Source organism: Leptidea sinapis, chromosome Z, assembly GCF_905404315.1.
Source record: "Leptidea sinapis chromosome Z, ilLepSina1.1, whole genome shotgun sequence".
NCBI classification, from domain to species: Eukaryota; Metazoa; Arthropoda; class Insecta; order Lepidoptera; family Pieridae; genus Leptidea; species Leptidea sinapis.
The window spans coordinates 16,790,362-16,816,237 of record NC_066312.1 but is presented as its reverse complement, the minus strand read 5'-3'; the positions used below and the strand labels follow the sequence as shown (position 1 = coordinate 16,816,237).

The 25,876-nt window shown below is 33.9% G+C and overlaps 1 protein-coding gene across 2 annotated transcripts in view; it reads right to left on the bottom strand.

The window, feature by feature from the left end:
• LOC126978735 (discoidin domain-containing receptor 2-like) overlaps nt 1-25,876 on the bottom strand; it is a 92,967-nt gene that overhangs the window by 18,057 nt on the left and 49,034 nt on the right. For both annotated transcript variants that reach the window (XM_050827779.1, XM_050827780.1), the window contains exons 3-5: nt 22,457-22,562; nt 5,720-5,951; nt 3,198-3,345 (exon numbers count right to left, since the gene is read on the bottom strand). In XM_050827779.1, the coding sequence (XP_050683736.1) occupies nt 3,198-3,345; nt 5,720-5,951; nt 22,457-22,562 (486 nt within the window). The remainder of the gene's footprint in view (nt 1-3,197; nt 3,346-5,719; nt 5,952-22,456; nt 22,563-25,876) is intronic.

The window sequence follows — 25,876 nt, the reverse complement described above, 5'->3', positions numbered from 1 at the left end:
TTATATTATATTTTTATTTTATGAATACTAGAAAAGCATCATTTTTATAAATTTGTTTCTCTTTTCTTTAGATTATAATGCTGATATGTCATTTTGAAAAAGTTTCTTAAAACCACACAACGGCTTTTTTAACAAACTTTTAAAAAGGAAAGGGTTATAATTCGCCTTAACGTTTTTTTCTTAGTCGTTATTTTACTCGATTTATTCACCTCATAATTAGATGTTTCATTCTTTATGCAGTTTAATTGCTGTATTTTTTTTATTAATTTCTGAACTGGTAATGAATATTAAGGTATTTTAAATCGCAAGTTAGACACTTAACTCATCTTTTATATTTTAAACCTCGGCGAATATATTTAAATTTATCTGTCTTTGGGTCCTGAACAAATATACATTTATTTACATAGCCCAATGGTCAGTGACCCTCCCTACTGAGCTAGAGGTCCCGGGTTCGAATCCCGGTAGGTGCAATCATTTATATGATGAATATGAATGTTTCTTTCCGAGTCATGGATGTTTATTTGTATTTATGTATGGCTATGCCTAGTTTGGGGCAATATAATTTGTGGAAGACTGTGTCTTTTTTATTATTATTATTTAAAATATGTATTAAACAACACGAAGAAAAACTAATTAGTCGTATGAGAACCACAATTTCCTTTTTAGTTAATTAAAAAAAATATGTTGAATAATTTATTCAAGCATACTACAGGATATCAAGTGCGAAGGGTGAAAACTAAGTCACATTTATCATCTGATTATTTATAAAGCCAACATTAAGTAAAAACAGTGACGTGTTATAAAAATGATTATTAAAATGAAATTGTTTACGTCACATTAGCCTGTAGTGTGAGTTTTAAAGATTGATATCGCGTTAGTTTCAAGAAACGCAGTACGTGAAAACAATTAAAAAAAACTCAAAGTGTTATTATAGGGCATTATAGGGAATTATTTCCTACACTTTTTAGCGGCTTCCATGCAACACGATATCGCAGTGGGTATTACCCGGGCGTTATAACATTCATGTCATTTTTTGTTCCAATTTTTACGCTACGACACACAACGAAATTTTTAATGTAATCTTGTAGTTAAAAAACCTAAAAAAACACGCTTTGGTTCAAAAGATAATGATTGAAAATTAAAATGAACATCAATTCCTGCCTTATCGACGAAAGATGAAAAAATTATATACATTAACAAAAATCTTATTAGGCAAATTGAAAAGTGGAATAATTTTATCAAATTAATTCATTGTCATCGGTCCTCGATAAATCTAAGAAGTTTGAACCAAATCTGGCCGCTTAACGTGGGTCAAAATCGCGCCCAAATGAGTCGGTTACAAACAATGATACATACAGGTGAAGCTAATAAAAAGCGTGTAAAAAGGAGCAAACCTGCGGAAAGTGAGGAAACTATTGTCACACACCTTTTAAAAAACAACAACAGAATGATCAGGAATGTTTAAATGACAAAACTTTTAATAACCAATTCGGAGTCCGGTCATAGCTCTCACTTTTTGATAGGATGTCTGCTTAATCGCCCATTTATAACAATGTCTCCGTTAGCTTATAAGTTAACTACCCGGTATTAATTTTTTTTATGAAAATAAGGGACGAGACGAGGAGGACGTTCAGCTGATGGTAATTGATACGTCCTGTCCATTACAATGCAGTGCCGCTCAGGATACTTGAAGAACTCCAAAAATTCTTAGTGGCACTACAAGTGCGCTCGTGACCTTGAGACATAAGATGTTACGTATCATTTGCCCAGTAATTTCACTAGCTACGGCGCCCTTCAGACCGAATCACAGTAATGCTTACACATTACTGCTTCAAGGCAGAAATATTAAGATCTTTAAAGATTTTATAATTTTATATAAGTTCAATATTATAATCATAATAGCACTCGTTTCCATTCTACTTCCATATTATAAGAAGTGCTAAGTTATTTATGTGAAAATTACAATAAAACAATTTTGAAATGAAGCTCAATGACATATTGAAATGATAAAGTTTCATATTATACATTTCAAGGCAGCTCATAACATCGATTATATCTCTTGAATTGTCACCCATCCATTGTCATCAGTGACAGGTTGCCCCGGAATTCAAATGTTTATACATTATCGCTCTTGCGCTGCACTAACAGTGGATTTTATATACGGTTGATCTATAACAATCACGGCTTAACATAACCCACTCATTCTCCGTTTCAAGAATTTATTACTCAAATAGCATTCAAAGTGTACCAATTTAAAAGGTCAATTGAGACGACTTGAACAAATCAGGGTGGCCAAGCAGCCAGCCGCATAGCCAATTTAATTTGCCAAGCCAGTGTCAATTGACCAACAATTATAAGATGTCTTATATTTGTCCCACACGTACGTGGCCGTAATGACCCTATCGCATTTTAATGACGCTCTCGTACGAAGTACGAAATGCACAAAAAAGCTCAACATGAAAGCGTACAAAAATGGACGATATCATATAGGAAAAAGAAAAAAAAACAAAATATTCGACATGTTGTTTTCTCCACGTAGCTATATATTTATACTTATATATATAACATGCCGGACAAACCTCTGTGGTTTTTGGCAGGTTATATATTAATAAATTGTATTCTATATTTCACAATATATGACTAAAAATATAAGCGAACCCAAGCCCCGGCTCATATCAGCTAGCATGTATCTTGTATGAAATAGATCGACAAAAGATCTGCGGTTTAACTGGTCATAAATAATAATCCTCGCACTATGCACTCTTGCTACACCAAAGGGGTTGCCAGACTGTCGTATTTTAGGGAAGTTGTAGCTCACAGACATGGATCCAAATAGATGCCGCGAGTGTATCTACTTCGCGTGTCAAAAAGAGGACAAAAAGAGGAGCTTTCTTCCTATGACGCTTTTATTTTATTTTTATTATGATTTATAATACATAGTCAACTAATGATGAGGTGAGTGGCTAAACATTAGGCTCGATGCACTGGCATTTTTAACGAAGTCACAGTAGGTCCAAAAAAAGGGCACGCATGGTTTTCATACAGACGGAGGGATTTGCATTATCTACTTGGATCTATGTCTGTGTTGTAGCCACAGTTTTAAAGACATCGCTTTCATATATCGTTTGGAAAACAGCGCGGGTACTTCGTCTACAATTTGTTGCGTGGGGAGGAAAGAAAGAAAGTTATGAACATACCGCTCCAGTAGCATCCGTATAGTTCAACTCTCATACATACAGTGCGCCGATGTGAACTGTACGGTATAAAACGTATCTTCGATGCCCATATCGGCGGGTCTAACTGATTCTTCTTCTCCAAATACGTGTTCGTATTTCCACTTAATTTCTGTAAAAATATATTAAAATTATTAACAATAAAATATAAGGTGTAATTTCAGCCTACATCTTTATATAGCAGCAAAGATATCCAAAAATAAACAAGGACTTTCATACTATTTTTCCACTTTCATATTTGTACGTAATAATTCTTAGATTTTCAGCCTAATTATCACATCAACAAGAAGGCGATCGAGTAGGTGTAAAATAAAACTAATAACTATTTCCTTCTTACCAATTAAGGACTTGTTATCATCAGCTTTTATCCTCATATTATTGCGTTAATTAATTGAAGACGTAGGAATATATCTGATTCTACAAATAGGTTTTACTTATTTAGTGGCGATCAGAGTTCATTGAAATAATCAAATGAAAACCTTCAATAGAAACGGCACTTTATTACTTTGATTTTTTTTTAAGTACATCTTTGACGATTTTAAATAAGCTCCTCTGCATAACGAGACGAATTAATTGCCCGTCTTGGAAGTCATAAAAATATTCTTAATAATTGGACGAGCAATCTACCTTCTGCTGCCCGTGTACATAAGAGACATTTATTTTTTCAAAATTGATTCCTTTAGAATTCTTTTTGATGTCACTTTCAACACTACCATCCGTTTCGGAAAAAAATGGCGCTCTGAGACAGAAGAAGAGGTGCGAGAAATTCTCCCAGCATTCGTTTTTGAGCTCTTTTTAATAAAATATACAATATTGTACTGTCACTGTTATTGACATAAAATAGTCATAATCTACTCCCAGATTATCTATCCGATCACTTAGATATTCAGCTGTGGATTAGGCTACTAGGATTTACGACAGAGCCATTTTTAAATAAATCATTTAAATTTATGTTTAGATAATGCCTGAACAGTGGCTGGGACTTTATTATAAAAATGTGTACATTTACCCTCAAAGCTGTATGTATCTTATGAAGCCTACTAGAATTAGTTACAAGCAATCCCTTATTTCCAGTGTTATACGTCAAGAGGAAACGGCCCAGATCAACCAATATAATTATTATAAAGCCCAATGTGACTACGGCCACAGCAAGCTTATTCATCTCATGTACCGTAAGTTGTTTCATTACCGTTTTGTAACAGATGTTGTTATCAGCTGTAAACATTGCTCATATTTGGGCGTTATCTCGTTTATCAACTTCACGTACATCTAGCTTGTTAGAGGTAACGAATACGTGGAACCTACTGTGGTATTTTTTTATGTGTGTGTGACGAGACGAGCCGTACGTTCAGCTCACGGTAATTGATACGCACTGCCCATATACAATGCAGTGCCGCTCAGGATTCTTATAAGACCCTGAGTAAGAACTTCTGAGCAGCACTACTGCCCTCGTCACGTTGAGACATAAGATTTAAGTCTCATTTGCCCAGTAATTTCACTAGCTAGGGCGCCCTTCAGTACGAAACACAGTAACGCTTACACATTCCTGCTTTAAGGCAGAAATAGGCACCGTTGTGGAGCCCATAATCTAGCCGGCATCCTGTACAAAGGAGCCTCCCACTGGTGTTTACAGAACTTCAAAAAATTCAAGTGTAATGTAAATACCAATAGCATGCCAATCTATGTAAATTTCCACCGAAAATTGTTTTGAACGAGAACTTCAATTTACCTTTCATTCAATCAACTCGAATATAAAAAGAAACATTTAATTTCCTAATTTACTTGCTACTACGGAATCCTTCATGGGCGAGTCCGACTCGCACTTGACTGCTTTTTAACAATTGTTTTGAATTTCGTATCTGATATATATGTTTTTCTGGGATCATATTATAAAAGCTACTACTAAATACTATAAAACATCGCCCACTATACTTACTAACTCGACTTAGCCGAGTAGTAGGCATTATAAGAGCCGAGTAGTAGTATGCATTATAAGATTATGTGTGTTCCTGTTGTTAACATTATTGTTATGAAAGTTTCTTGCAAACTTACTTGTGTGTCTATGTACATACATAAAATTATCAAGAATATAGGGTGGTTTTAATAAGGGTGATGGCCAAGTCGGAAACTACGAGATTTAGCGAAAACTCGTGAAAATCTTTGGACGGAAATCGACCCGAAAGATTTTTTCGAAATTTAGTATTTCGTTACATTTTTAGTAATACATATTCATGCAAAGATTGATCCTTATCAGCAAGAGGATCCATTCGTCGAATAATACTGGATGTATCATTCAGATCGGTAAATCATTCAGGTCGATTTCCACCAAGAGATCAAAAAAAAAAATTAAAAAACCAAATATGCAGTTATTGTTTTCTTATAAATCGAGGGCATGACTCCTTTCACGACTTTTCTCTAAGTCTCGTAGTTTCCGACTTGGCCATCACCGCCCTTCTCAAATAACCACCCTGCATAAAACATCGTACCTCTTGTCCATCTTGAGATCTGTAGCGGATCCATTTCCCCAACTTCGGCCGCCAGTACTCCAACATATACAGTTCAGCATACTCGACACCCTGAGAGTTACCGAAGCGGCCCTGGGTGCCAGTTGCCGTAATCACATGCACGGAATGCAGATTTATCTGCAGCCACTCAGTCGACTCGGTCGTGATTTGAGGTTTAGGGCACCACGCGCCGCTCTTAATATCCTGGTTTAAACTGAAAATTTAATAAAGAAGATTAGTCAGCTACACCAGCCACTAGTCAACCACATCCATACAATATACAAATAAATAAAAGTGTTTACATGAAATGACTTATTATGATGTTCTCATGGTACATAGACCAGAATTATTATATGGATAAATTAAAATACGATTAAAATTCGAATTAATGTGGGCGGCCCTACAATGTTTTTAGTTATTTAAAGGACTGATTATGATTAAATTTATATAATTTCCTGACACTATCAGTGTGCCACACAAAATTTGTTTCAGTATTAAAAATAAACAAGGCGCCACGTATCGATCGACACATATAACGTGTGTGTACTTTCCCGTGACATTCAGAAGAATATTACGTAATTTAATTTTGTAATGTTTTGTCTATTCGTTAAAACTGCAAACAAATATACCACCTAACTACACTAATGGAATAATATTTTATCAGTAAATATCAGTAAAAAAAATCAACTTTATCCTACTCATTAGTTAATCCATCAAATCACCACGGCAACAATTGTCAAAAACATAACATAAGTAAAGGTTAGCTTACGGCCGTTCCCAATATTCAGTCTATCTCTTACTTGAGATAAAAATCCAAACTATCGTTGACTTTTCTGTCAAAATAAACTTATCGACGGTAATTTACCATATCCGTACACGCTGTCTGTCAATGTGGCGACGTATAACTTACCAGCGATAGAAGTTTGTTTGGAAATTGCCATTCAGGCGTCCCAATATAAGGCGATAAGCATGACTTATCGGGTATATTGGGACAGCTTCAGATTATTGACAGCTAATTACTGACAGTAGAAGATAGTAATTTATCTCTATCTGTAGATGGTATATTGGGAACGGCTGTTAGTGGACATACACAACTCAATTTTCGTTGATATATTATGAATAAATTGGCCAAATAAAACAGTTGAATTCCATGTGGGTAATAAAAGACTCGGGAACAGATATTTGACTAATTTCAGTTGCAACTTATTTATAGTTAAATAAATTCTATTTTATCACAAAGATCATTAAGAGGACTCAAACAAATGCGTAGGATTACGTCTCTATTGGCTACGTCCTCGATATTGCCAATTAACTATAATGTTAATATTATATATTTCCAAAAATAAATAATTCAATTTTGTTGACAACAAAGCAATAGTTATATTTCGTATTATTTATTGATTATCTCGCCTTGGTTATTCTTGATGTTAATATTTTCCCTTCTGTCATGTTGTCTAAAGCATACTCCATTTAAATAAGGTATTTCTGATATATATTATATATATATATATATATATATATATATATATATATGCTTTAGACAACATGACAGAAGGGAATATATATATATAAAAGTACTTTCGGTTTACAAGGCTCGCTTTTGCTTTGCGGTCGTGGTACCATACCACTTCGAGCGAAATGGCCAATATACAGTGTTTTTTAAACTGCGATAGTGTGGGGAAATCCAAATCCAGAAGACATACAGAAAGACTGACTTAGTAACCATTTGCTCTCTTTTTGTCAAAACTATTTTGGTTAAATTACTTTCAGGGTTGACCCTGCACGAGTTGTCCCTAAAAAAAAAAGAGTCATTTTGATGATCTTTTAAAATGTGGATCGACTCAGTTTCTTGTGAGGATTATTTAACTGTATCGAAAGAAAAAAATCTAAACGGCAAAAAAATTCTTCTCATACTATTTCTGTGTTGAAACACATGTGGCACCGGGTACCTAATTCTTATGTCCATTACCGACATAAGCCTAGGGCAGTTTCCAATCATATTATTTCGCGAAGAAGATTATCAGTATTGTTGGTGATGTAAGTTCAACTCTCCGGTCTATCTTCAACTTTTAAATTGTCTGCACGTTGAAAGGTAGACCACAATGGAATAACTGACCAAATCCTTCAAAACGCTACATCGATGCTAATGTATCTTCCAATCTGATATTATGAAATCACATTCACAGCGTGGTTGCATTTGGTATTGCAGCCACGTCATTTCCGGTTCGTGAAGACTTGAAAACGTATTTTATGAGCTATATCACATCGATTGCAACGCGGCAAATTAATAAACATTTACGTTGTGAAAGATGTGACATCACCGGCTGATATTATTTTGAATTGGCTATATTATGTATTTTAATTTATTGTTATGAAAATATGTGCATCGCATATAAGACAACCCATTAAAATTAGGCGGATTAAACAAATTATTACTCAAATATTTCAATTAAATTAATTTTAAATCAAATAGCAATAGCAAGCCTAACGCACGACAGCTGTTGTTTTATATCTCGTAGTCAAGAACGTCGAGCCAAGACGCAGATTCGGTATTCGTCCTGGCTCGGGTATAATCGGCGTGCGGTGCAAGCGCCGGCGAGAGCGGGCGGCGGGCGCCGAGCAGTCAGTCAGGGAAGAACTATCCAGCGAGGCGGTTGTGTCGCACGTGCATGCCGAGAACACCAGAAGATCCTTACCATGTGACCGACCTTGCCCCGTATATATATATATATAAAGTACATATTAGGAGGTCCACCAAGTCTATTAGAAGAATAGTTTTTTTTTCCGTACTGGTGAAAAGCTTTTTATATAAGTATAATATTACAGGGCGAACCGCACTTGATGTACTATTTTTGCTATTTTGCAATAAGCAATTACACAAAAAATTCATAAAGAAGGCATGAAGTCACTACCCCCATTCAATTCATCATTATTACTAAAAACATAAAATGTTACAAAATATTATGAACAAATATAAATTAAATATGAACATATAGTTGTAAAGTGAAAACAATACGAGCTTTGTGTTTCCAGATGACTTCCTCGCCGTTCGGTGATCGCATAAATTTTAATAAACATTTTACAAGTATGCCAATCGAACGTCCTCTCTCAAAAGCCTTTGTAAATCTGTATCCGATCTGTTTATATCTTATTGCTCAGCTATATTTAGATTTGAATCGATAGTAAAGTTAGACTAGATATACGCCGCATACATTTTAATGTATGATATTGTAAAAATACCAATAGCATAATTGTAAATGTTTGTAACTGCGCCAAAAAGGCAGAATTTTATTAGATGGTAATATAAACACGAACGAATGCGAGCGTAACAGCTACTATAATGATAAGTAAGAAAATAACTAGATTGCTAATCTAATTTGCGCACTATGATCTTGATGAAATAATAAGAAAAAATATACTTTATAGAAAAGTAATTTAACACTGTAAAAAGGGTCCACTATATCAATTATTATTATGCGCTGATAGTTTTGAATTTAGTTCTTGGATTGATGTATTGATGTTTTATACAAGTAAAATTATTGTACTTACAAGACATTGCTTAAAACCAAATTCGCCCAATTTTTTCTAGATGCATGGAAAGTATTATATACAGGCGGAGTAAAATATTAGACTCAAATGACCATTTATTATGATTTTTAACAGTTTTAAGGTGTTAATTTAAACTTGATTTCTGCTTGCGTTCTTGATTCAATACCTCTCGACAGACAGGAGTGATCATATTTAAATCAGATTAACTTTTAATCTTGGCAAACGTGTCCTTGTATCGAACGACACATCAGACCACAGAACACATTTCTGTGTTCTGTGCATCAGACCATGTCTTTAACGAAAGTTAAATCTTCTCAATTTTAAGCAGAAAACAATTCCACAGCTAGCGAGGCAAAGAAACAAAATTTAACAATTAATAAGTTAAAAAGAAAATCCCACTTATTAGATGAAAGTTAACATAATTTAATATGCAACGATTTTACTTTACGATAAAAAATCTCTTAACACCTATATAATTTTTAAGATTTAATAATTCAAGACACTAGGCGCGCATTTGATGCCACGCGTCGATTAAGAAGCGCCGAGTCAAATGGAAAAATGCTTTTCTCGAGAAGGAAGAAATATTTTAGAATTTAAATATCAATTATTTAGTCGTACAAATCGATGATAACGCATAATATTCTCTTATTGAAATATTTCACATTCATTTTATATCATTCCTTTTTGTACATACCGAAATAATATTTTATCGAGAAGTTAACAGGTAACTTCACCTGTTTTGCACAGCATTAAGTTCAATCTGCTTACTTTTAAATTTTCTTGAACACAATTGAAGCAAATTATATATATCTCATGGCTCCCAAGTTTTGTTTCTGCATCTACAAGTGGTTTCTACCTGTGCGCAATTTCTATTTGAGAGAGACTTCTTCTATTAATTTGTTGAAACTTTATAAGCATAATTAGTCTACAATTTAGCTGGAGGCTAAATCTCAAATAGGATTTGTTGTGACCATATAAGTCAGTCAATTATATATATATATAATTGACTGACTATATATATATATAATTGACTGACTATATATATATATATATGAAAATTGCTATTTTTAGATGTTAATATTACAGGCTGCATTTTTAAAATTAAAAAGGCTAGGCTTGAAAAAAGCTACTCGAAAAGCCACAGGCTTTAAAATTTAAACCATTTTATGTTTGTAGATCATATAGATTTTGTATATTAAGTAGCTTACAAGTAGTTTGAAGTGGCACACACATGCATAATTATGAAATATTGCAATTAAAAACGAGAACAAACTATTTTAAATATCTTTATCTTTATCAAATACATAACGTTTAGTAAACGTAAATAAAGCTTTTATGGGCAGGTATAATAACGGTTACATGAGTGATAATTCACTTCATTCAATAATTGGTATTATGGCAAATCAACAAGTAATTCCTTATGCAAAGTCTTCATGAAACAGTCTATTGCTATATATCATTTCAGACATAGAACGATAAATACAACTGCAACTTTATTGAATTTCCAAACACATTAGTAAACCGCTAAAGGTAACGGGTGGCACAAGAAATGGTAAACGTACACATCTACAAAGTAAAAGTAAGCCTAGCCAGGGACGCGCTAAGCCGGCTTACCTTATCGAACGGTATTCTAATCGGTCATCGTAAGCTGCTGTCGCGGAGGGTTACATAAAGCTTAACCGAAAACAGCCTGTGGACCAATTAACTCTTTAATTTACAACAAATTTTAAAAAGATTACAATGTATAGAGTGAGGCTGAGATCTCTAGATCGTACTTAGACTTTGCTCAGACTTTACTTGCGTTAAACTTAGCTGAGTGTGATAAAACCATAGTATAGACAAACACTCTCCTCTAATGAGGATCCGTAATCGGCGAGACTAAATTTTAAGTGTGGTAGTTTTACAAATGTGAGTTAGCGAAGTGTTTAGTATTTTGCTTTTGGTAAATCCCTATGACAAATATTGATTAACGGCGTCATATTCACGTATACAATATTTGATTTTCTAACACATATTTTTTAAATTAATATAATCTTTAGGAAATAGAGTGTTTACTACGTATATATAATTTAAAAATATATATTTTAGTGAGTATGTTGTACGAAAATAAGCATAACGAAAGCAGTATAGAAGAATCAGTAATTGCCAGTATAATGATAGATAACACCACAATGTAACAGAACAGGACACCATTATATTGTTTAATTAATATCCGTTAAAACACAGAACAATTACGATAAAAACACTAAAATTTCAATGCGGTTAATGTTTGACAGGAGACTAATGGACAATAAATTGTTTCAAAACGGTTTCACGGCTTATCTATTTCGTCTCTTTCTCACACCTCGGTTTTTGTGAAAGGATAGTTATCTAACTCTCACACAGGGCAACGCTCCTGTGATTCCTTTGGTGTTGCAAGAGAATGTGGGCGGCGGTGATCACTTAACACCAGGTGACCCATACACACACACACATACATACATTCATACAGACGTGCGGACACCATTGCAGGAATAGTCAGGGAAGCTTCCTAGGATCTTAAAACGTCGAGCTCTGATGAAAGCTTGATTATCGAAAAACGGGGTAAAAACAATAAGTTCCCGAATTTTCGAAAATTTTAAATTTTCTTAGCGCGAATTAAAAATATCCCTGAAGACAGGACCGACCAGGAACAATATAAATGTTGTAACAAATATGCTAGATTCATTGAGATTATTTAACGGACCCCTGATGACCTCATACTTCTATGGTTTGGATAATTTATTTGACAGTCGGAGCATTTTTCGTTAAAATGGAGTACGTGGAAATGTGCTATCTTTGTAGTTAAGACGAACGATCCACCGCGAAATGGCAACCTGACCTTTTGTTGATAATATTTTACAGATTTTTATTTATTTCCGCGGAACCCAATTAAATTCGTTATCTCAAATAGAGTCGCCTTAGTTATACTTTAAACACACGTATGCAAATCAAATTCGGCCATAGATTACACATAACAAACAATGAAAAGGTAAGCATTTAAAAATTGATTTTCTGGTGTTAATATATATATTTCAGTTATATATTTTTAACACTAGTAAAAGACGACATATAGATTTTTTTAATACTAATGATTCATACGAGATATAGTTGATTATAAATAATTTAGTATCTTAGTGTTATAATTTTAATTTTTCTTTTACGTTGTATTTTCAAAACTGAGATGCTTATTAAAGAAACAGTCGACCCAACAGAATGTTTCTGTAGAAAAAAGTTGATATTTAATATTTATGTTTTTTTATGAATTTGTTAAGAGGCGTATTGGGCTCAGCAAAATTCCGGCCGTTTTTTCTAAAGAACTCGCTCCGATGTGCGAACCTATCCTTTAAATACTATCGACGCACATAATAAAGAAATCGCTAAGAGCAGGTGAAGCCAATGTCGGAATTATTTGAATCGAGTTATCGACAATCGAAAGTTACTCAAGCGTTTGACCTATTCAATTTATAAAACATGAGATGTAGCATTGTCTCATATCCGGGCAGTACATCGCATCGACATTGCTTTCAATAATCAGCTTATTGGTTGAGCATTTTATTATTAAATATCTGGACAGCCGGATCGGATTTTTAAGAATGTACAAAACTTGAACAAAAAAAAAACTTATAGGACATCAGTATTCGAACCGGGATCTTCTGCTTTCCGGATGACCCGATGATCATCTGAGCTATTATAGTCATATATATAATGGCGAAATTTACCTTTGTATTCTAATGTTATTGTAGCTGTTAAATGTAGCATTAAAACACGGATAAAGCTACATTTTAAACCTAGCTAGTTCGATTTCACGCCTCCGAAACTACCTGTATACTAAATTTCATTAAAATCGTTGGAGCCGTTTCCGAGATTCTAATTATTATTCAAGAATTGCTCGTTTAAAGGGAAGGTATAACATAAGCGATTTAAATGTATACAAAGTGTAATTAAAAACAGTTGTAAGTTATAAAGCAGTAGGTGGAATAATCAAACCCGTCAATATTGAAACATAACTTCATCACACAGATTGTGCATTAGAAAAACAATCATAATTAAAATAGATTATTTAAAACCAATCAAATCAAAAAGACGACGTATTTTCTTATAAATGGGTTGATAAGAAAAAATATCAATGTTAAAAATAGGTTATTTATGTTAATAAACATTGCAGACTAAAATGTAATCCACAGATTTAACGAGCTATCCCGGGAAATGATGTTTACATTAGCACCATATTAAATCCCTTACTCGACGATACCTTATACCAAATATTGCATGTACACAAACAGCCAGACGCGGTAAGAGGTGCTTATAGATTATGTAACGCATAATCCTTGAAAGACCATAGAATAATGTTTTATGTTTAATTAGTTTCACCTGTGTTCGCTGGAAGTAAATTTAATAAAAATACTGTTTATAATTTTTTTTTTTTTGGTTAAATATCTATCCCTATGACTAAATCTAACCTACTTATTTAATTGACGAACAACTTTGTTCGCGTTGAATTAGACATCGCGCTCCATACGTTTTTTTTTACGTAGTAAGGGAAGAGACGATCCGGACGTTCAGCTGATGGTAATTGGTACACCCTGTCCATAAAACAACTACAATTACGCTCGTCACTTTGAGTCTTAGGATGTTAAGTCTCATTTGCCCAGTAATTTCACTAGCTACGGCGCCCTTCAGACCGAAACACAGTAATTCTTAAACATTACTGCTTCACGGCAGAAAAAGTCACCGTCGTGATGCCCATAATCTAGCCGACATCCTCTGCAAAGGAGCCTCCCACTGGTATAAAGTTATACCTGAGAATAAACCAAGAATATGCAAAATGTTGACTATATCGCTGACAACACTGTCAGTACAATGATAATTCTGAAGTTTTCCGAATGCCAAGAACCCTTGCAAATGAAGGCGGCAATTATTAAAATAATTCGAAATTTGAATTTCAACTTTAGCCATCCGATACGTTTAATTTCATTAGCTGCTATATACTACGATACAAACCTTCTCTGTATCTGAATATGTTATGAGCATCCAACCTATGTAAGGATCATACGCTCCAACACATCAGGTGAATAGATTTGACAAAAGCCGTTGCAATCGTGAGGCCATGCGACCGTAAACAGTTCCGCAACAACAAATCATCTAATCAGATCACAACAGCTTTGTCCTACCTGAGATACATTAGAGAATGCATGCGGTGCAATACCGCAAAGGTGTTGATTAGTTTCGGGGTATGCGTAGTGGCCGCTGATCGCAAAGGGCCAATATGCCTGAGTGATGAGCACTACTTGACGTTTTGTTGGCTATTAGTGAGCCAGTCGACTCGAGTTGGTCACCGATTAGGAATTAAATTCATTTCACACATCAATGCATTTTGGCGTGCTCAGTTTTATGATCTGTAGGCGTTATTGAAATATTATTGAAGGTACTTCTAAAACAATTATCAGAGGGAATTTTTAACGATTTGCGCGCACTTAGACACACAAATTCGACATCCTAGTAAACTTGATCATTATGTTGCAGCTACCATAAGCCTCTTTAATAAATTTCAGCAGCTCGGAACATTCCGGGCTGCTGTGTCAAAAATAAAAATAGCACTAATGATACCCGACCTCCGGTAGGAGATGGCACCTCAAGAAGAAGAAGAAGAATAAATTTCAAAAAGTAGATATAAATTGTAAAACAAAAAATTATCATTTCTTTCTAATTGTATAAACGTTACTAATATTTTTTTTTTTTTTTAATATATAATATGTTCATTCATTGAATTTAAAATCTTCTTTATTACATTATTGTTCTTTCTACAAACGTAAAATAGCACGAGAAAATTTTGTTGTAAGAATTTCTGTTTTCTAACGCCAAAGAAGTATAACTTATTGAGTACGTACTTATTTATGTAAGTATACATCGTAGGGACAAATTAGCTGAAATTATGAAGTTCAGTTGGTAAAATTAACATAGAACATTATTATAATATTTTTGTCTTCCTGTTTTATAGTTTAAACTTATCTCCGAATTGGGATTATATCATTTATGGGGAGAAACTTGCAAAAATGAAGTAAAAAAAAATAAACCTACCTGACTGCAAGTGAGAAGAAACAATTGTTAGCAACACACGTTTGTATTCATTTTCAGTTTTAAGATATAATTTGCAAGAATGGTATTTTAATAGAAGTTATCAATGTATTAATATAGTTTTTTTTTTCATATTAACCTGTCTCCAATGCAAAATAACTATTTAAAAAAAAATAGACACATTACAAACTTCTCACAAAACTGATGATGATATTACACGAGGCTTATAGCTATTAAAATTAGTAATAAAAAATGGAAAGCAAGAATAAATTCGATAACGCAAAGTAAATTATTTTTCGCTCCAATATAGTGGAGATTAATGTATATTCGTTAGCGTTATTGTACGATAAACCTCTAGGGCTAAACCAAACTTATTATTTGCAGTGTAACCTACACCATATAACTTCAAGCCTTTGTCAGCCGTGCGCGTCAAACGATGAGTCGGACAAAGTTCGAGTAACAGAGTTCCGAGTATCTGGGAATTAGTTTTGACACTAGAATTTCAATTTAATGACATTTCGCATATCTTTGAAAGCAACTTCTACTACTAGTATTGTGTTTCTATTTTAAAACGAGATAGTTTTACACTTGCGGAACGGCAAAACAAGATGGAAGCAGTTTGTATATATGACAAAGCCATGTTACACTTACTGACTCATTTATCACAATACCTAAAAAAGGAGATAAGCTCAATCTTCTACATCTAGATTCTTCGAAGGGAAATGAGAGGAATTGCTAAGAGTATTACAAAACTAGAAGAGTTGTTTCAAAACTAATGTTTCTAGTTTTTTTTTGTCATATAAGGCGTAGTTAGAAGAACTCTGACAATTCTTAATTTGGAATCAAACGCCATAGTATTGAAGTTTCTGTTGGAATTGACCACATGAGTAATGAGACAATGAGAGTCCCGGTGCAACGTTGAACATTTCAGTACCTACTGAAACTTCAGACGGCAACTTCTGCGCCTAAATAGAAGTTAACTTATGTTTTGGTAATATAACGCAATATGTTTTGGTTTAAAAGGTGTGAGTGCCGGTGTAAGTACAGCCATATTCTACAATAATGTCGTGTAACCTTAGGTCGTTTTGTAATGCGTTTTTTATTTATGAAAATAAGGGGCGAGACGATCCGGACGTTCAGCTGATGATAATTGATACGCCCTGCCCATTACAATGCAGTGCCGCTCAGGATTTTTGAAAGACCCAAAATTACTGAGGGGTACTGCAACTGCACTCGTCACCTTGAGATGTTAAGTCTCATTTGCCCAGCAATTCACTAATTACGGCGCTCTTCAGACCGAAACACAATAATGTTTACACATTACTGCTTCACGGCAGAAATAGCATAATCTAGCTGACATCCTGTGCAACGGACCTCCCACTGGTTATGACTCCAATCATATATAATGCCTAGTGCATTATTATGGGTAAATAATGGTGATTAACAGCGCGTGGTGGATCATCACCCTGCTCCATCTTTTCCCTTCGGATTTATTTAGTACTGTCACACATTTTTGAAATAAATAAAAATAAAATGTGAAGTACTACAGTATAAATCTACACAACACGTGTGTCTTTTCGCTTGTAAAATAATTACCAAAATCATGTCTACATGCGTGGCATCGCTTGATATTGCAATGCCAAGCCTTATATCCACGTACAATGAGGTAAAGTTAAGATAATATTTGGTTTAAGAAATTTAACGCAGTCGAAAGCGTGTTATTTTTAACAAAAAAATTATGATTTTTTTCCCTTAAACACGTCAAACCTTACGATAATGAATTCTGTTTGGTTTTTTACACGCACTTTTAATCTAAGGTTGTAGCAGTTTGATAAGGAAATTATTTATTTGTGAGCAAAATTTCATAAGAAAAAGCGCTACTGAAATGCTGCCTCCGCGTACGTTGACTTAATAATTGGTCATATGCCTTTTCACCATTCACCGAACAATGGCAAACCAAAGCAAGCGAAATTACCTTCTTCTATTCCACTCGGTTTCCTTGATACCAATACACAGTCTTTAATTTTTCGTTAGCTTCCTTTCACCGCCGTTATATAATTTATATTATCTAGACTGTTGAGACACATGTCCACACAATGTCTAACGGCCGTTTTCAATAACCTATCTATTATTAGTTTAACTTACTAGAGGTAAACTAATTTATCCTTCTACGCTTACTTAAATTTCAATAACCAATTGACAGATAGCATTGATCTATAAATATGTTGGACATAACTATGGATAGATAAGTTCGTATCATTAAACGGCGACAGCAATGTATCCGTAACTTAAACTAAGGGTAGATAGATTATTGAAAACGGCCGTTAGTCAACTCCCAACCACTAACCACTCCTAATTATTATTCAAGATGAATTTTTGACAAGTTTTAAGATACAAAATTATAAATGATTTTATTCTTCTTAGATATAAGCGCAATAGAACCACATAAAATGTTTTATTTAAAAAGTTAATTCATAAACCATACCATTTTATGTTAAGAATTGTTATGAAGAAAAAAAATAAAAATACAATGTACTACGAATATATTACGTTTGAGTAGAACTAAAAAAATGTCCGCGACTAGGCCTATAATATAATAACAGATTATATGTTTTATATTATTAAAGAATTAAGATAAATTGAAAATATAAAAAAATTAATCCAGAAAATTGTAATAATGGAAATGTAGTGAGCGTCTGTAAACAATAGTTCATATTTGAAGAAAAAGTAGATGCCAGAGGCGGATAAGAAAATGGACACGATTGCGAAGGGATAAATCTTGAGATATGAATACAATTCAACGAGGAACAAAGGCTCTTCTAGCGGCTATCAAATTCTAGCAATCTCCTTCAAGCTTGTTTGAAAGATTAAAATTCCAAGCCGGTTTAAATGTAAGGCGAAAATTTAAAGAGATTGTCTGCAGCTGCTTTTAAAAATTAAAAGAAAACCATTCATGTTTATGCAAGATAATATAATATTCCGATGGTACGAGTATATTATGGAATGGAATATCGATGTACGATGTAAAATCTAATAAATAAATAAGATATAATTGTAAAAATTTACAAAGAGAAGATAAATGTCAATAGTAAAAATAATAAACCCATGGAATCATTAAATGTACTTGATATTTATTGCTTCAACTCACTGTTTGCAACTTAAACACTCGCGAGTACACCAGACACTTAAATGAAATCCTACAAATATCGGGTTTTGCATTACAACTTATGTTTCCTCCTTAGCTTACGGGAGAAGCCTTATTACCAAACCCTTCACGAGTACCACTTGTCTTGTTTCGTATTCTCCGTAGAGTATAATTCAGTACGTATAATTGAAACCGAGTCACTACAGAAAACTTCAGCATTTGGATTTGTTTATTATAGAGAGCCAGGCGTGGAGCTTCATCGAATAAATAAACACAATATTAATACATATATAACGAATTACTAATACGTTATATAAATTAATAGCTTTAACGTTTGGAACTCTGAACCAGCATTCCGGGATCAACCCACTCCAAAACCTTACGTTAACCAAAAGGCTACTTATGAGGCAGTGGGGAGGCACTGAAAAAACACCTCTCAATCCGGATTTCGGCAGTTTGTTGCTTATATAGCAGTACAGTTCAAACTCCATTGCATATTTTATGCGGTACTGTTTTGCAAAAACGTAGCATCTCATACTGAACACAAATTCTCCGAACGTCTGAGCTACGTCAGATCAGAGCTGAAGATATTAGAAGATACATCAAAGGAATTAATATTAGCAGTTAGCTAGTGGCTATCACAATTAATCACATTGATTCCCGTGAGACAGAACTAAGCCGAACTGCATCAGGCCACTTTACAAACTATATAATATCATCATCAATAACATAACACATTAACAAAATTATTAAAAGTTCATCAGATAGCATAAAATAAAATGTTGTGAATAGAAAGTGGGAGGCTCCTTTGCACAGGCTGCCGGCAAGTTTATGGGTACCACAACGGCGCCTATTTCTGCCGTGAAGCAGTAATGTGTAAACATTACTATGTTTCGGTCTGAAGGGCGCCGTAGCTATTGAAATTACTGAGACTTAACATCTTATGTCTCAAGGTGACAAGCACAATTGTAGTGCCACTCAGAAATTTTGGGTTTTCAAGACTCCTGAGCGGCACTGCATTATTTTCATAAAAAAAAATAAAGAATACGACAGAGGCAATAATTCTACATTATGGAGGTATTTACCGTAAACAGTCATTTTATACGTTAGTTTTTTACACATATTAATGACGTTTTTAATTAGGCTAAGTAATTCAAAGAAACACCTTTTAGAAACAAAACATATTCTGAAAATATTTTACAAATTAAAAGTTAAAGTAGACTGAAAATTCTTGACAACGGTACTGAGTATTGAGGGTCTCTTATCAAATTTGTGCGATCAACCACAAACGAGAACGCTTTCAAAGCATCGAATTTTTAATCAAATATATTTTTCCTTTTGTGACGCATTCATCATCCGATTATTATTCTGGGTATGAATGAATGTAAATAAGAATGAATCTGTGCTCACATAATTTCTTAATAATAATAGCTATCTTATGAACATCATTGGTCGTTGTTACTCTAGGTATATTAAATATAACTTCGTATCGAATATAATCATAAATTGAAAAAAAAAATTAAAAGGCCCTGTAGTTGATGATATAAAATCAATGACGTTCTATAGACATATAAGGACATATTCGCAGTTTGATAGCGGAACGGCAAAAGTGTGCTTTGAGACAATGTAAGCACACTTTTCTGTTTAGTCGTATGTCAACTGTCACTGTCTAAATTATACCTGAACTGAATAAATGTCTTACATTGCTGCTTATTGACCGAGAATATTTTAAGCAACTGGAATGTTAATGCATCAATGTATAGATATGGCAGTCGAAGCTTATTATGGTGTAGTTTGTGGTATAAAATTTGTAACTAAAATTTATGAACGATGCGGGAATCAAATCCGCGACCTCTCGGGTTCCGTCCGAGCGCTCTTCCACTGAGCCAACCAAAGGTTCGAGTTGTTCAAGTTCCAACTCAAGCAGTTGGCTCAGTGGAAGAGCGCTCGGACGGAACCCGACAGGTCACGGGTTCGAGTCCTGCATTCATAAATTTGGTTAACTTACTCAATTAATCCTAGAAGTAAATATAATAAGTAGTATCACTTTTAAAAATAACAAATCGTTGAAATTTATGGCAAGTTCCATATTTCGGCTTTGTTTTTATAGGGCGAGATATGTAAGTATAAAATAAATAAACTAAAATAACCACATTTCACATATATTTATCGATCAATAGTATTGTTGTCTTAATAATTAAATGAACATTTGTACAACATTTGATCGCTAGAGTCATTTGCGATGGTGCACCATAGGATGGGCGGTCATTAAGCCTTATTGACGCGTACTGGAGCGTCCCAGTCATCAATGATGCGTTAAGAAGCGGCACTCGTAATTGATATCATCACCCAGCTACATCTCCATAGCACTCATTTAAATTTAAACTTTAAGAAGAATGCATAAGAGGCTTTATTATAAAAGCCCTTGTGTACGTCTCGAAATGCGAAGTATTCAGTGTTCGTATTTAGACTGGAGCTCAGTCATGTTCATAGCTTTATTTGTTTTCATCATATTAATTAAGAGAGAAGTTTTGTGTTTTATAAGACACTGCATCTACATGACTGAATTTCAAAAATACCTACTTGGAATGCTCAGTTTCTCTGTATTGTAATGTTTGCATGAGAAATGCACACTATTTTGAGCTATATTTCAACCCCTGTAAGTTGGAAAAGCATCTCAAAAAGGGAAATAACTTCAAACGAATAATTGTTAAAAGTGTAAAAACGACTAGCCTGTTTCGAAGAAAATACGATATTCATTATTGATGTAGTTAGAGCGTGAATACTAAAGTTTATTAAACTGTTGAATATTTCGTAATGGTAGTAGAGCAGAGCCGTTCTCTGCAATATCGATTGTCGATTTAGTTAAAAGCAATAGTTACTGCCTGTGCTCGTAAACGCATAGTTAAACTACACAAAGTTTACAACTCGATGACGACATATTGCTTATACACTCCAGATTAAATAAACCAAGCAATGACTACAAGTATATAGAGGATAACGAACTGAGTAAGATGAGCTTTGAACTCTAATACGTACTATTCTTATGTTTGACTTTACAAATCATACATACTTAGTGGTGTAACGAAAGAAACAATAAATATATTTAGTTCATGAGAAAGAAGCATTTATAATTTGACTGGAAAATGATGGTTCGTGAAGAAATTCAAAAACGGTGGTCAAAATGAATTGGTCAATTCATTTTGACCACCGTTTATGTTATCTTCAGTAGAAAACTTGATTATAAAATCCAACCTAATCAGCTAACGTTAAAATCATTAACGTGATTTAAACAAATACTTCTCCATTCGCTTGTTTGATAACAGTAAAAAATAATTTAGGACAGAATCAGTATATAGAATTACGTTTATTAATTATGCATAATATGAATTATAAGACATTCGATAAAAACCGGAGGGTTGCCCTTTACTGTTAATTCAATTGTTACGTATTAGCCAATGAAATGCCATACAGAGAACAAACGAATAGGGCCTTTAAAAGTCGCGTGATTTCTTTCATGTAATCGAAACTGTTCGTGATATGTCGAGAATGGTTAAAATTAAGGAAGACGTTGACTATAACGTTTTATAATATAAAGCAACATCGTTAGTGGGCAGTACAAAGTTTTAATCAGATTTACAATAAACTAGTTAAGATCATTAGTAAAATTGTACAATATTATCTCCAGTAGGTATATAGCATGTTTGTGTCATTAATATGGCAAATTTGGATATTTCAATATAATGTTACAACTATCATAAAGGTGTTAAAGTAGATGATATCTTCAGATAATTACTATTAACGGATATGCATTGATATAACACTTACAGCACACAGAATTCAAGAATCAGTACCCTTCACTGTAATAAAGGGTGACATTACGTACATAAAAGTATGTAGTATAGAATATTTGAAAATGGAATACTTACCGTCCATTTTGTGGTCCCACGTTGCCATCGTTGAACGAGGAACTAGCGGTTAGGTCCTTGTCGGGAATTAGCCCGCTCTCCATACCCAGCGGGGCGATGCATTGAGCTGAAAGCAGTACATAATGTTCATATATAGTCGTTAATGCATACTCGCTGACGTCATGCCGCATATCTCCCCTGTTAACCACACAAATTGGAACATATGAAAATAGCCACATCGCATTGCACGAACTTTACGCTGTTATACCAAAACCAATATCGCAATTATAATCAAATCGCCATTGCATATTACGATCACAAAATCTTATTTCCATTCTACAGACAATACCGTGCGGCAAGTATACAACCCGTTAGAATTCAAACGTATTATTAACTCCGCCAGGTGTGTAATTTTCAACGCGAGTACAACTCGTTATATTTTAATATTTCAAGCGAGAGATATTACACGGCAGTACACGTGTGAATTCATCGACATGAAATCAGCATGTCAGAAATTAAGTTAATTATTGGTCACGGAGGGATCTAATGCTACAATTATATTGTGATTATAAATTCCTATCGACCTGAAAACGGGGACATATTTACAGTGGAACGATATCACATCATTAAAGTTCCACCAGTAGCTTGCGGTGTCATTATATCTACATAAATGCCAATGTAGATGGCGGCTATAGCACATTTATATTAACTAGCTCTCGCCTAGCGTTGAACGTACAGCGAACTAGAAAACTAGCGCTTAGCGTGCACTCCTAGAGAAATAATTTAAATAACCATTTCTGTTTTTAAGTACGCTCTACTTCAGCAGGTACTATGGTGATTTTGTGAGACATGTATTACTTCAACTTTACTTTTAAATCGTCTGGGATGAGTTGTGAGTCAAATAACTACATATCGTTGGCCTCGTAAGTTTGATTCCAGGGATTCAATGGTTGGTATAATGCGTCACAACATTATAATTCCGATGTAAGATGTGTAAGCTTTTGGATTTTATGTTTCAGCTTGGGATGGTAATAAAAGCTTAATGAAATGAAAGAGCTATGGTTATACTTTATAAAGTGAAAACTTATTTACATAGCTAGCACTTTATTTTGAATTATTGAATGATATTAAGCTGGCACGCTTGGTTTTGTAACGTTCATTCGGATATAGTCGGTGCGAGTCGATTTGTTATCGTAAATAGAAAATCTAAAAAAGTCTTTATTTCAAAGTTCAGTTATAATCACAAACCTATTTCATTTTTAGAATACGACTAATATGTATATTATAAATTTTATTATTTCTAGTTATTTTATGATTTTCAGGCCTGTCGTGTGGTCTTATTACATAACTACACATATTTTATTTGGTATAAGAACGACAGGAAAATTTATAGAGTGATTTATAATACGCGTGTACGACAAGTAACCTGCATATACATAATAAACACTATGAAATATGAAATAGAAAAGTGATATAATTACAAGCAAAACCTTTAAATTTAATTGCCCAAGTAATCAACGAGGTTATTATTAAAATACCAATTTACATCAAAGCATCGTGAGACAAATTAATAACTTTCTCTTTAGGAAATTCAAAATATCATCAACGCGTAGTTTCAAACTACAAGTTCAATACGTAAAAGTCCTCAACAATCGATTCCTTTATTGAACAGTGAAATAATTGATGTCGGCGACTCATCCGACACGAAGTCACGACTGGCGAAGTCATTTCCACTTCCGGCAACGGCGTATTGTAAGTAAGCTCTATGATAATTAGGCCTAGTATTCATTAGAGGACGCGGACGCCACCTGCCGCTTAAGCACAGCAACAACAATACAAAAGATACAAAGCAATCAAAACTCATCCCAGCCTCGTGATATTAAAATGTGAGAGTTAGGCTAAATGTATATGATTAAACAAGTTTTCTTTAAAAGTAAATATATATTTTGATAGGTTTCCCTTAATTTTCTCATCTTAATGGCAACTACAAACTTTCACAACTCGACTTTCGAAAATGCAGACTCTTTAGTTCGATATAAATTAAAGCTTCATAAACACTAGCAACAGTTAATGCAACTGGTTGCGAGACCAGGCATTGAAACTTAGCTTCGAAAACAAAACTTTAAGAAGTTTTCTACAAACAACAGTGGATATTTGTTACTTACTCCATGACGCTTTTGAGCCAGCTTGAACCTTTAAATCAGCTCAGTTTCTATTTTGATGATACCGAACGGGTTAAACAAACAAAGCCGCGTGTAATTCATAATTGAGAGATCTAATTATGACGCCCAATGACGTTCTATACATACATACAAATCACGTCGTTTAAAAACAAAGCTGAAATATGGAACATGCCACAAATTACACCATAATAAGCTTCGACTGATATATCTATACATTGACGCATTTAATCCAGTTCTTAAAAATATTCTTGGTTAATAAGCAGCAATGTAAAACAAATATTCAGTTTATGTTACGAATGTTGAATTTAGAATCCGATTCGGACAGTCACAGTTTCACACATAAAAGTGTGCTTATATTGTTGCTTGTTAAGCACACTTATGCCGTTCCGCTATCAGACCGTGAATGATATGTCCTTAAATGTGTATAGAACTTCATTGATAACGCCCAATTATAGGTTTAATTTATATATGATTATATGTATATACATAAACAAATATTTGTTGCGAAGCAAAGTTAAAAATGTGCGTCTGATTCCCTTCAGCTAAGAATCCCTTAAAAAAACTGCACAGATAATCGAATTCGCCACTTCAAGCAAAAGCATTCCCAATAGACACTAGCACACCATTTTAGATAAATAAAACAATGATTTATTAGGTAAGAGATGGAAGTGAAGTAATATCTACATAGATATTATAATGACAGAGTTCTGATAAGATGTTAGGAATACGGCGCAGAGGAAACACAATCGCAAAATAATAAATGACAATATATAAACAAACACACTTCGCATATCTAGGCAACATTATAATACCTCTCCTATTAGGAAAAACTAGAAAAGAGAGAATGGAAATGAAAATAATTAGCTAACAATGAGATTCGTTTGAACAGTACTTACCATCTTTTAATAAGACATGATCTCAATTATGAAACGCTATGTTTATGGGTCATGGTTGCAATTAGAAAACACCTTTTAATACGCCTAATTTTCATGGCGTACTATCGACGATAATCACGATTGCAACAATAATTTGTTTCAGAGGGAAAACAAGATTCGGTCATAAAAATAAAGTAGTTGAAAACTTCGGTAGCGCTAAAATAAGTGACGTTGCCTCTTATTCGAGAGTTGTCGATTCGACTAACACGCCTCCCGTACGAATGTCTTTTCACGCAAAATAGGCATTTAGACTTTAGTGGTGTGATTTTGACTCATTTTTTGACTCACATTGACTCAAGTATACGCAATGATACGATAACGAC